Here is a 12,294-nt window from a genome sequence, read left to right as displayed (position 1 = left end):
CCCATTTCTTCCCTGTTTGTTTCTGCTTAAAGACTGAAAAGGCTCCTTCCACTGTACTGCCAGGATCGCGCTGCACATAGTATTCATGCTTTGACTCCACCCTTCCTGCACAGTCACACCACCGTGGCTTTAGCTTCGTGTGTCTCTCCTTGCCTCATCCAGAGAGAGATACAGTTACTACTAATAATAATGATAATTCTGGTATTTGTTAAGTGCTTACTAGTTGCCAAGCACTGTTCTAAGTGCTGGGGTACATACAAAGTATTCAGGTTGTCCCACATGGGGCTCCCAGTCTCAATCCCCTTTTTACAGATGAGGTAACTGAGGCCCAGAGAAGTGAAGTGACTTGCCCAAGGTCACACAGCAGACAAATGGCAGAGCTGGGATTAGAACCCATAACCTTCTGACTCCCAGTCCCGTGCTCTATCCACTATACCATGCTACTTGTCATCCAAGTTGTATCCAAGCTTGATCCTCGTCTGTGTGGCTGTGGCGCAGGATAATAATAATAAGAATTATGGTACTTGTTCAGCGTTTACTATGTGCCAAGCATTGTATTAAGCACTGGGGTGGATATGAGATAATCATGTTGGACACAGTCTCTTGTCCCACATGGGGCTCCCAAGTCTAAGGAGAAGAGAGAACAGCTGGGAAGCACACTCACCCCGGCTTGAAAATCATGTGCCTCAGCTTACTTTCCTCTGGGAGCAGTATATTGAGGGGGTTGTGGCTTTACCTATCTGAGGAGGTCTTTATTTCCCAGAAAGTCAGTTGGTCTAGGAGAGTCAGGAGATTGTGGTCTTGTTCCCAGCTCCATTTATGAACTCGCTGTGTGACCCTTGGCAAGTCACTTACCATCTCTGGCCTTTGGTGGCCATCGATGTAATGGGGATGCTCTTCTGCACCCTTCCCTCCCTGACTCTGGGAGCCTCGGGAGGATAATATAATACCTGCAAGGGGCTTTGAGCTATTTGGGATCATTAAATGTCAGTATCATAAATCATTGATTAAAATTCCTGGATGTGGAAAGACAAGGTTGGATCCTGGGATCAGAACCAGACTGTCTTTCTCTGGAAATTTGGGTTCCAAATGTGGCCTTTCCTCACCAAGCTGAATGCAACTCACAGTTTTTGGCTGATTTTAAGCCATGCCCGTGACCGTAGGCTTTCTCCTGCCAGCCAGATGGGAGAAGAAATGCCTTCAGGGGTGGAGGAGGAGGAGGTAGTCGAAAATCCTGCCAAGTACTATTGCCCATCACAGGAGAGATGTGCCCCCACACGTGGGCTGTCTCACTCAACAGCCCTGCCCTGTGCAGAGAGTTGCCAGTTAGCCCTTTTCCAGGGGTGCCTCACAGTCTGCTGCCCAGCCAGGAAGCCCCTGAGTGTCCCCTCGCCCCCTTCTCCTCCTCCCTAGAACTGGTTTGGTCCTCGTGGGATCTGGAGAAGGGAAAAGGAAGGGAGGTGGCCCCATCAGGGCCTCGGCCGCTGGCCTAGCCAGAGACAGGGTTGATGCAGTCCCAGGTGCTGGAGAGGCTCAAGGCAGAAAGCATCCTAATAATGACTCCGCTCTGTTTGTTTTGCATGGGTGGGTGTGTGCGTGGGTGTGCATCTGTGTGTGTGCGTGTGGGTGGGTGCATGTATGGCTGCGTCTCCCCGGTTGCGGTAGTACCAGCAGGACATTGTGGTGCTGCAAGACAAGCTCCGCCTCTCCAACAAGAAACTGGAGGAGTATGAGAGCCGGTTCAAATGCCAGGAGGAGACCACGCAGAAGCTAATGCTGGAGTATCAGGCTAGGCTGGAGGAGGGCGAGGAGCGCCTGCGGCGGCAGCAGGAAGACAAAGAGATCCAGATGAAGGGCATAATCAGCAGGTACGGACCCGGGACCCATCTCCCTCCACAGGAGCCTGGTTGACAGGGCGCCAGTCATGTGGCTGGCAGAGGGGAAGGAAGGAGCAGGAGGAGCGATGAGGGGAGGCAAGGCTGGGTCCCCGTCATGTAGAGCCAGCCTGGGAGAGAACGACTCTCTCTGGAAACTTGGGTTCCAATTGTGGCCTTTCCTCACCAAGCTGAATGCAACTCAAGATTTTTGGTTGATTTTAAGTTATACCTGTGGCCGTAGGCTTTCTCCTGACAGCCAGATTGGAGAAGAAATGCCTGCGGAGGTGGAGCGGGGGGGCTCCATCAAGGGTGGGCAGCCTGGGAAATATACAACAGCAGATAATACCATCCATTTGTTCATTCAATAGTATTTATAGAGCGCTTGCTGTGTGCAGAGCACTGTACTAAGCACTTGGGAAAGTACAGTACAACAGTAAACAGTCACATTCCCTGCCCACAACAAGCTTACAGTCTAGAGTGAGGGAAACAGACATCACTACAAATAAATGTAATTATAGATATGCAATTAAGTGCTGTGGGGCTGGGAAGGGGGAAGAGCAAAGAGAGCAAGTCAGGGCAACACAGAAGGCAGTGGGAGATGAGGAAAAGTGGGCTTAGTCTGGGAAGGCCTCTTGGAGGAGATAGGCCTCCAATAAGGCTTTGAATGGTGGGAGTGCAGGAGGATGTGACCCTGGCACCCATTTGAGTAACAGGGATGACCACCATTCATTCAATCGTATTTACTGAGCACTTAGTGTATGCAGAGCACTTTTACTAAGTGCTTGGGAGAATACAACATAACAGTGAACGGACACATTCCTTGCCCACAATGAGCTTACAGTCTAGAGGACTGGGGACCCTGGGGCAGCAGCATCTGGAGGGAGCCAAGTTTGTTGGGAAGCCAGATTCATGGGCTGGGAGACAGAAAAGGTCTGCCACAGATGATCCACTAGCAAGAAGTTGAGAGAGGGCTTTCTTTTAGCAAGCGGTTACCCAGGCTGCAGACTTCCAGGTCTGGAGGCTCCCTGACCTGGGGGATTTCGGGGAGCTCCCCAGGGCAGTGCTAGAACATGAACCACGGATGTACTCTTTCTTCTCACCTAAGTGAATCAGACTCGGATCCACAGAAGTTGCTCTCACCCATCTGGAAGTACTTGGGTACCCATGGGAGTAAGGACTAGCATATAAGTGTGCCCGGACTGAGAGAGGACTGTGGGCCTGGGGCACAGGACAAGGGAATAGTTGTGTGAGGGGCTAGTAGTAAAGAGACTGGGCTTACTTGATTGAGACTGGGCTTACTTGATTTTTCCTCTCTGAATGTTGAAATCTCATAAGGAGGGCTGGTGAGGCTGTGAGCTGGTAAATTCAGAATCCTTATCTTCAAGGCTGTCTTATTGCTGACTGTACCCCCTACCCTTCACATAGCCTCTGCTGCAGCCAGCAAATCATGGGGATTGAAATCGTAGCTCATCCCCTCCAACAAGGTGGGAGCAGGCTCCTCTAAGGCAGAGAGCTGAGGGCTACCCATTTCTAGTCTCTTTGTCCTCAGTTCACCCCTCTCACCACCTCCACCCCCTGCCATCTAAAAATCCCCCAACCCTGAAGGCTGACAACCCTCTGCCCAACATCCTCACCCTCAAGCAAACTGTGGTCTGGGCTCACTGCTGGAGAGATGGACTGCCATGAGTTTAGCGCTGACATGGCTTCTGTTTCCTGCTGCCAGGTTAATGTCTGTGGAGGAAGAGTTAAAGAAAGACCACGCTGAGATGCAGGCGGCCGTGGATTCCAAACAGAAGATTATCGATGCTCAGGTTGGGGGTCATTACCATTTATCCTTCTCCCCCTCCTCCCCCTCTCCCCCCTCTTTCCCCTCCTCCTTCTTCTCCCCCTCCTTCTCTTTCTCTTCCTCTTATGTTCTCCACCATGACCACAGACAGAGGTGGCTCAGCTGTTAGCATCTGGGGCCAATCCGGCCATCTTCATGATGGGGGTAGGAGAGGGGGTCCGGCTGTTCAAATGGGAGAATGATCCATCTGTTAGCAAGTTGGGTGACCTTTGAAAACAGGAGAGGAGCTCAGTGGGACCAGTAGTTTCATTGCAGCTCTGACCATTTCCCCTCTACAGCCACCTTTAACCTGGTAACTCTGTAAGGGGCATTTTCCCTGTTTTGCTCACCCAACTCCAGAAGCCAGAGTGGTGCCAATGATTTCTGGCAAGCCAAAGAAACTTGCCAGGAGCATTGCCCTGCATGAAGTGGCTTGGTTCAAGTCAGCCTCACCCTGCAGCTGATTCTCCCCTCAAGTATTCCTGTACCTCTCCCATGCCTTCCCAACTTAGGCCGCGACAGGGGTTCTGCATTCTGCATGGATGGCTTTGCCGTTCTCCAAGTCCCAGTCTCAGAGGGAAGGGCACCGTGGTTGATGAGTCCACAGAACACAGGCTGGGAACACCCAGAACTGGCTGACCAATGTCAGGAGTATTAGGGATGCCAGGCCCATGGTCCCCCCAGCCCTTTATTTGGTCTCTAATGGGGGCAGCAGGGGGCTTGGAGGACCAGCATCATTGGCTGCCTTCCTGACACTCATCCTAATATTGAAGTGATCCAAAGCTGTCTTGAGCCTAATGAGATTTTTGCCTGGCACAGTTCCTTGTGGGGATGGATTCCGTATGCTTGGAGTGTTTCTTCATGTTGGATTTGAATCTCCCTCCGTCTGGCTTCACCAGGTGCCTCCTCATCCTCCTGGAGGATTTGGTGAATGGCAATCCAGTTGTCTCCTGTTCACAACTTCGTGATTTTGTTGACTTCGGTCATACTCCCTCTGAACCGTGGCCTCTTTTCAGAGTACGGATTCCTAGTCTTCCCCTACAGTAGCCCCACCAGCCCCCATTGGCCATGGTGGCCTGTTTCTCTGCTCCTTCTCTGGCTCTGGATGTGGTGACAGAAGCTGCAGTCAGTCTATTCCCGGGACAGGGAACTCTGGTTGAATATAGTGCCGGGTTTGGGTTTTGCTATCCTGCCCAAAGCCATCCAGAATTTCGTGGGCATTTTGACTGATTCACAATGGACCAATCATTCAAAAGAACAGTCAACCATGACTCTGGAATCCCATTTCTGCATCGCAGATGATACCACCAAGCCCATCATCAAGAAGTTGTTGTTCCAGCTAGCACCCTGTGTTCTACTGGCACCCCTCATTCTTCATCTCAGCAATAATAATTGTGGTATTTGTTAAGCGCTTACTATGTCCTAAGCACTGTACTAAGTTAGTGTAGATACAAGATAATCAGGTCTCCTATGAGGCTTACATTCTAAGTAGGAGCGAGAACAAATATTGAATCCCCATTGTACAGATGAGGGAACTGAGGCACAGAGAAGTTAAGTGACTTGCCCAAGGTCATACAGCAGGGAAGTGGTGAAGCCAGATTCAGAACCCAGGTCCTCTGTCCCCCGGCCTTTACTGCCAACACCACTCGGTGCCTGTTTGGGAGCAAAGGTTTTCACTGTCACTGTTACCCTCCACTCCTCCAGGGTTCTTGAAGCAGATCCAGAGCCTAGGAAAGAGCATCTCAGTTGGGACCTCCAAATACCTCTTTTTTATGGTATTTGTTAAGGGCTTACTATGTTCCAGACACTGTACTAAGCGCTAGGGAAGATACAAGCCCATCAGGTTGGGCACAGTTCATGTCCCACACGTGACTCACAGTATTAATCCGTATTTTACGGATGAGGTAACTGCGGCCAAGAGAAGCAGCGTGGCCTAATGGATAGAGCACTTCTAGCCCGTGAGCCCATCTTCTAGACTGTGAGCCCGTTGTTGGATAGGGGTTGTCTCTATTTGTTGCTGAATTGTACTTTCCAAGTGCTTAGTACAGTGCTCTGCACACAGTAAGCACTCAGTAAATACTACTGAATGAAGAAAGCCTGGAAATCAGATGAACCTTAATTCAAATCCTGGCTCCTCCACCTGTCTGCTGTGTGACCTTGGGCAAGTCACTTGACTTCTCTGTACCTCAGTTAACTCATCTGTAAAATGGGGAGCCTATGTGGAAGAGGGACTTTGTCCAACCTGATTATCTTGTAACTACCCCAGGGCTTAGTACAGTGCCTGGCACATAGTAAGTACTTAACAAATACCGTGGAAAAAAAAGTTAAGTACTTACCCATCGTCACAGAAGACAAATAGCGGAGCTGGGTTAGACCCCAGATCATTCTGATTTCCAGGCCCATGGTCTATCCTCTAGGCCATGCTGGTTCTGCTCAAGGACCTCACGTTCAAGAACTATATTCTGTCAATGCCCTGCCCTGGCTCTGGCTAGTCACTCTTTCCCTCCCGGAGGCAGAATCTCCAGTATACAGATCTGCCCAGTTCCAAAGTTTCTCTCGATTCTCTCCAGGTCCCCATGAGACCAAGTTGCTGGCAGCTCCAGGGAGTGAGGTTGCACCATTTCCTACACCAGTGTGGGTTTGAAAGAAAGTGTTCTCTAGTCAAGTTTCATGAATCATTCTTAGTCCAGTAGACTCGTCCACCAGGAACCTTAGGCAGGGGAGAGGAGAGGCTCTCCTAGGATCCCCTCCTGCCCCAGTGCTCCCAACTGGGTCCATTCCACTTCAGCCAGATTGTCCCGAAGGGACACTTCCACTTCACACTTCAGTGAGATTGTCCTGAAGGAAACCCTGGCCTGGGTTTAACCAGGCAGCACTTGCTTCCGCTCTTCGGATTTCAGATGCTTGGAACCTTTGCTTTCCAGGGCTAGGCTAGGCAGCCACAGAAGGCTGACAGGCCTCCCTCTCTTCCTCTTTGCTGTGCTGCCCAGAAGAGGTGCTATGCCATATTTCACCTGAGGATCTCAAAGCTTTTACAGCTATGGCTTATTGGGGACCAAGCCGAGGCCTAGGTGGGCCAACCGAGAGCCCAGATCTCTCTGCCCACTCTGGGCGATGAGTATGCTCACCTGCTCCTTTCCTCCTTGGGGTTCTCCCCCAGGTTCTGAGGCCCACTCAGTTGGGTCCAACCCATTGGTGCCAACTGGACATTTTGAGCCTGGCAGTAAAAGGTGGGAAGAGTTTTTAGAGTGGGAAGTTTGGGGTGGTGCTTGGGAGGAGTGGGCCTGCTCGCAAGAGAGCCAACAGGTCAGAAAGACTGGAATGTTGACCTTTTCGATCCCAATCAAAAACTGATTTCTCTCCGGTCTCGACTGGAAGCTCATGGGTCTTCTCTGAGTGAGGCTCGGAGTTGGGGAGAACAAAGGTTCATCCCCTAGCCTAGTGGAAAGATCACAGGCCTGGGAGTCAGAGGGCTTGGGTTCTAATCTTGGCTCTGCCACTTCCCTGCCGTGTGACCTTGGACAAGTCACTTAACTTCTCTATGCCTCTGTTTCCTCATCAGTAAAATGGGGATTGGACTCCTGTTCTCCCTCCCACTTAGACAGTGGGCCCCAGGTGGGACAGGGGCTCTCTTTGACCTAATGGTCTTTTATCTCCCCCAATGCTAAGCACAATGGTGGGCACATAATAGACACTTAACAAATAACACAATGATTGCCCGACACCCCAGGGGTCAGACTGACCTAAGAGGAAAGTGCGGTATCCGGGTGGTCTGTGTTCAGAGATTGACCATCAGGTCTGCTTCATGTCCTCATGTGCATATCCATAATGTATGTATATTAATGCCTGTCTCCACCTCTAGACTGTAAGTTCCTTGTGGGCAGGGAACATGTGTAACTCTGTTATGTGGTACTCTCCCAAGCAGCAAGTGCTCCATAAATATGAATGATTGATTGATCGATTGCTTGTCCGTCCCCTGTGCCTGCAGGAGAAGCGCATTGCCTCCCTGGACGCCGCCAATGCCCGCCTGATGAGCGCCCTCAGCCAGCTGAAAGAGAGGTACAGCATGCAGACCCGTAACGGCCTCTCCCCCACAAACCCAACCAAATTGCAGATTACAGAAAATGGAGAATTCAGAAACAGCAGCAATTGCTGAGCCCGGAGGGAGGAGCCGCCGCCACCGCCACCGCCAACACCGCCGTTGCCGCCGCAGGGCTGGGGGAGAAAACCCAACCCCCTCCCACCCCGCCCCCCGCCCCCAGGATCTCCAGCCGCCGGCATCCGGGGCAGCAGGCGCGGGTGGGGACGGGATGGCTGCTCCGGAGAATGGCTCAGCTCCCCCTCCCGCCCCCGCAAGAGAGCAGCCGGGATGGGACCCGGCCCCACGGCTGGTGTGACTGGCGCGTCCCTGGCGAGCATCCGGGGCGAGGCGGAAAGTGCGGGCGCTGGGAGCCGTCGAGTGGCCCGGGCTGACTACCGCACTAAAGCTAACAGATGTTCTATTTGGATATAAAAACCCAACCCACACTGTGTCACTGTCGGTGGATTGATTTCCGTACTTCCCTTTTCTATAGCCAAAGGGGCTCCCTCCAAATTCTCCCATAACGCCCCGATTATCTGCTGGGGCCAAGAAATGGTTTTCGGAAAGCAAGTTTCCATGAGCTTTCTCCTTCCACTCCCCATCTCTCCCTGGCTCTCTCCGGCCTTGCCGTGGCGCCACAGCTAGCCAATTATGGCTGGAGAGGCAGGTGAGTTGTGGTTGGAGTTGGGGAGGTCCCCCACTCTCCCAGGGTGGATCCGTGTGGATCCCCAGACCCAAATCTGCCCCTTTTCCTCTCTCTTCTCCTAGGGGCATGCCCTTCCAGCCTTCCCAGGTAGAGATTGCCAAGCACCTAGGGGCATGCTCTTCCAGCTTTCCCAGGCAGAGATTGCCAAGCACCTCTCTCTGCCACCAGACACATGCCTGTGTGCTCACTCCCAGCTGGGGAAGAGGGCCAGGGCTCAGTCTGGAGACCCCAGACCTGGAAGTTTGGCATCTCCCCTGACCAGGCATAGATCTCTGGACCAATCCTAGGACCTCTAGGGAAGAATATGTCCCAGGGTGGTGGGACCCAATTTTAGTCAACCCCTCCCCACCCATGGTGGCTGGCCTGTTTCCCCCTGCCTCCCCAGCCCCCGTAAGATGCCAGCTCCTACCAGGAGAGCGTGGTTTCATCATTGTCATTTTCTCTTTTTTTAACCAAAATTTGGTCCACCTCCTTCTCGGGGAGCAGAAGGAAGAAGAGAAGAGGAGGGAGCTGTGGCTGTTTTAATTGCTCTGCTGCCACCAGGCTGTAGGGAGAGGCTGAGCCACAGTAGGGGTCGGGGGAGGAGGTTTCCTCATAAAGCACTGGCTAGTCCCTCTTTCCTTCCCTCTCTCCTGTCCTGCTGGTGCATCTGCCATGCTCTCTCTGGAGTAAAGCAGGGCCCTGCTCTGTCCCCCTCGAGTTTCTCACCAGCCATCAAAGTTTGCAGAACCATGGGCCGGGAAATCAGCTTCATAGCTTTTCTCCTTCCGAACCCAGCCAGCATGAACCATGGTTCCCAGACCAGAACCACCCACCACCCGCCCCAACTGCCCTAGGCAAACAAGGCTGCCCTCTTCCTAAACCTTCCCCGTAACCTCCTCTCTCCACCTTTCATCAATCCATCGGTGATGTTCAGACCGCTGTCCATCCTGCTGCTTTGCCCGTGCACATCTATGCGCATGCATGCACACACACACACGCACACACACACACTCACAAACACATACACGAGCACGCACACAAGCCCTTCCACAAATCCTCTAAGGAAACTCAGGCCAAAATAGGAGTGAAGCCAAACTGATGAATCTTATGAAGTTTAATATCCCACTTGAAGGGTAAAAAGGACATTTTCCAAGGAGAGGGAGGGAGCAAAGAGCAGAGACTGGGCACAGTCAGTGGCATAAGCCCCAGGGGCTATGCTTTATTCAGAACAACTCAGAATGTGACAGCATCTGTGAGGAATGATAATCATAAGAGTGCTGATATCCATTAAGCGCCTGCCATGTGCCAAGCACTGTGCTAAGCACTGGGGTTGCCACACAATAACCAGAGCGGATCTGGTCCCTGTACCACCCGGGGCTCCCGGTCTGAGAAGGGAAGGGCAGAAGCAGAGATTTTGTGCTAAACAATCAGGAGAAAAAAAAAAATTCCCAAGTGACCCCCATGAAGATCGGTAATTGTAATTTTTTTTCCTTTCACAGTATGCATTAGAACAAAAAAAGCTCGTTTTCTGGAGTTCAGGCCTCTCTAAATTGAGAGCACGCGCACTGCATGGAAATTAACAGCCTTGAAGGATGTAAAACATGATCACACCTCAAGCAGCGCGGCCAGCACCGACAGTCCCCGGGGCGCACACGGTTGAGAGTGCGCGAGCTCATCTGCTCTCTCTCAGGCAGGGCCTGCCCGGGCATGTGTGGGCACTGCTGGCTCGGGAGATTCCCCTGCATCGGGGACACACTGCCTGCCCGGTGCCACGGTGGGTGGGGGGCATCATTTCATTCATTTTTGTTTTTTTACATTTTATTTTGTGTGGATCTTTTGGGAATTTAAGTTAGACCCCCTTCCCTCCACCCCAATCCACACCCCATGTAGGGACCAGGGACTTAGCTGAATCCTAGGAGAGATGCCCAGCATGGGCGCCACACACCCTCTTGTCCATGGTGCATATTTGGGCCCCAGTAATGTGTCTTCCTCAGAAACGAGATGCTCTGCCTGCTGGGAGGAACTGTCTGCCCTCGGGCAGCCGGGCATGTGCTAGCTGAACCAAGATGGCCAGGGGAGACACTGGAGGAGAGCGGGTGGTTCACCTTACAGGCCGTTCTGCTCTTGCCCCTCCTTCCCTCCTCTTCCTGGAGACCCACAGTGTTCTCCTGGGGTCCTTGGGTTGGGGCCCAGCATGTCCCATCCAGGGCATGTCCACATAGCATCTGTAGGTGGTGGAAGGAGATCTGGTCTGATCCTGAGATGCTCCTGGGAAGACAAGCAGACACCACATTCCCAGGCCAAGTTAAGGAGAAGCTGAAACTCTCAGTGCAGATTGTATTTTTCCAGACTCTGCCCCAGCTGGCTTTGAAGAAACTCATCAGGCATGTCATGATGTTAGGCAGGCCATGGGAAACCAGACTCAGCAAGGTTAGGAATAGCCAGGATACCACAGACAATTTGATGCATGAACCTCCCCTCAGTAGTGTCAGCCACCTCATTAAAATCCTCCAAAAGACTTTTGGGACCAGTGTGACTCAGAGAGGGAGCAGCAGGCCCTGGGTGTCTTAAAGGGTTTTTTCCATGTTGAGTGATTTTTCAGGAGAGGACTGATTTCACCATCTCCAGAAGTTTGACAAGCCTGGAATGAGGGTGGAGTTGGGAGAGAGAAGGAAAAAAGCAAACCTCTGGGAGATTTGGGCCTGGAAGAAGTGCATCCAAGCATATGTGAAAAATTTTAGTTGCCTCTTAGGTGACTTAAAGGACAATTTGGAAGAGACTGAGGCCAGTGAAACACCCCCCTCCCATCTCTATTCCCCCTCTCTGCCTCTTATTTCCACCTCTCCCTACCCTGAAAGGTCTCATTATTTCTCAACCCATCAAATGTAGCAAAGGGGTCATTCACTTTCTAACATAAGACACATATCACCTGACGAGGAGGCTCACAACCTATGGGACTGATACAAACCATTGAGGATGATGCATAGATTCTCTTGGTGGGTGTGTGTGTTTGTGTGTGTGTGTGCTTTGTTCCTATAACAGTCATAATATTTCTGTTCCTGCAACCAAAGGGATTTTCTTTGTTATTTATAAGCACTGTTTTTTGTTTTTGAAAAAGGGAAGTTTTCCATCCTGCATGGTTTCTGCTTTTTTATTTTGTTTTTTTGTTTGTTTGTTTTTATTTTTTTATTTTTTGTATTTTAAAACCTGTGTCACTCCTAGCAATACCAGGGACAATTTTTCTAAGTGCCCACCGCCCAGGAGAAAAGACAAAGGAAAGGAAGACCACTAAACCTAACATTTGTGACCTGCTCTTTTTGTTCTCGTGCTGTAGGCGGTTAAGAACATTATCTAGTGCAAAAACTGTAAAAGTGTAAAAAATGTTCACATATTTTTATCTGAATGCAAGTCTTACAATTTTTTTGTTAATGTTCTCTGTGTCTGCTGTAATGTACCTACTGCGCCTAACAGTTGTATATAATAATTTACTTCTGGTGCTGCTCCCTAGGCAGGATTTGACTGCTTCTGTCCTGCTGTTCATTTTTATTTTATTTTTTAGTATGGAGAACCTTATTGAAAAGAAGGGGGAGATTTGTTTTTAGGGGGGCTTTTTGGTTTCCAGTTTGTAGGTTTGGGTTGTGTGTGAAGTTATTGGAGGCCAAACCACGGAGCTTTCCACAGCTTGGATTTTTTTAGCCCTGGGAGTTGTTGATCGGGAGAGTTGATGCTGTCTCAACACTGCCACAGTTGAAACCTTAAAGAGCTAGTGCCCCAAGTCCAAGATGCCCCTGACTGCCAGAGGGAAATGCCGTCCCACTGTTGG

At 51.0% G+C, this 12,294-nt stretch overlaps 1 protein-coding gene across 10 annotated transcripts in view; it reads left to right on the top strand.

The window, feature by feature from the left end:
* The window catches only part of LOC119927380 (DAB2 interacting protein), a 257,379-nt gene extending 245,773 nt beyond the window's left edge, over positions 1-11,606 (top strand). For 5 of the 10 annotated variants that reach the window (XM_038746011.1, XM_038746008.1, XM_038746015.1 and 2 more), the window contains 3 exons: positions 1,666-1,868; positions 3,601-3,688; positions 7,691-9,961. In XM_038746011.1, coding sequence (XP_038601939.1) covers positions 1,666-1,868; positions 3,601-3,688; positions 7,691-7,858 — 459 coding nt within the window. In that variant the 3' untranslated portion in view covers positions 7,859-9,961. The other 5 variants (XM_038746013.1, XM_038746010.1, XR_005450405.1 and 2 more) reach the window with 4 other exon arrangements.
* Positions 11,607-12,294: the final 688 nt, after the last annotated feature.

The sequence above is a fragment of the Tachyglossus aculeatus genome, chromosome 4 (assembly GCF_015852505.1).
Source record: "Tachyglossus aculeatus isolate mTacAcu1 chromosome 4, mTacAcu1.pri, whole genome shotgun sequence".
NCBI classification, from domain to species: Eukaryota; Metazoa; Chordata; class Mammalia; order Monotremata; family Tachyglossidae; genus Tachyglossus; species Tachyglossus aculeatus.
The sequence above is the reverse complement of the archived record's forward strand: the minus strand, read 5'-3'. Positions and strand labels throughout refer to the sequence as shown.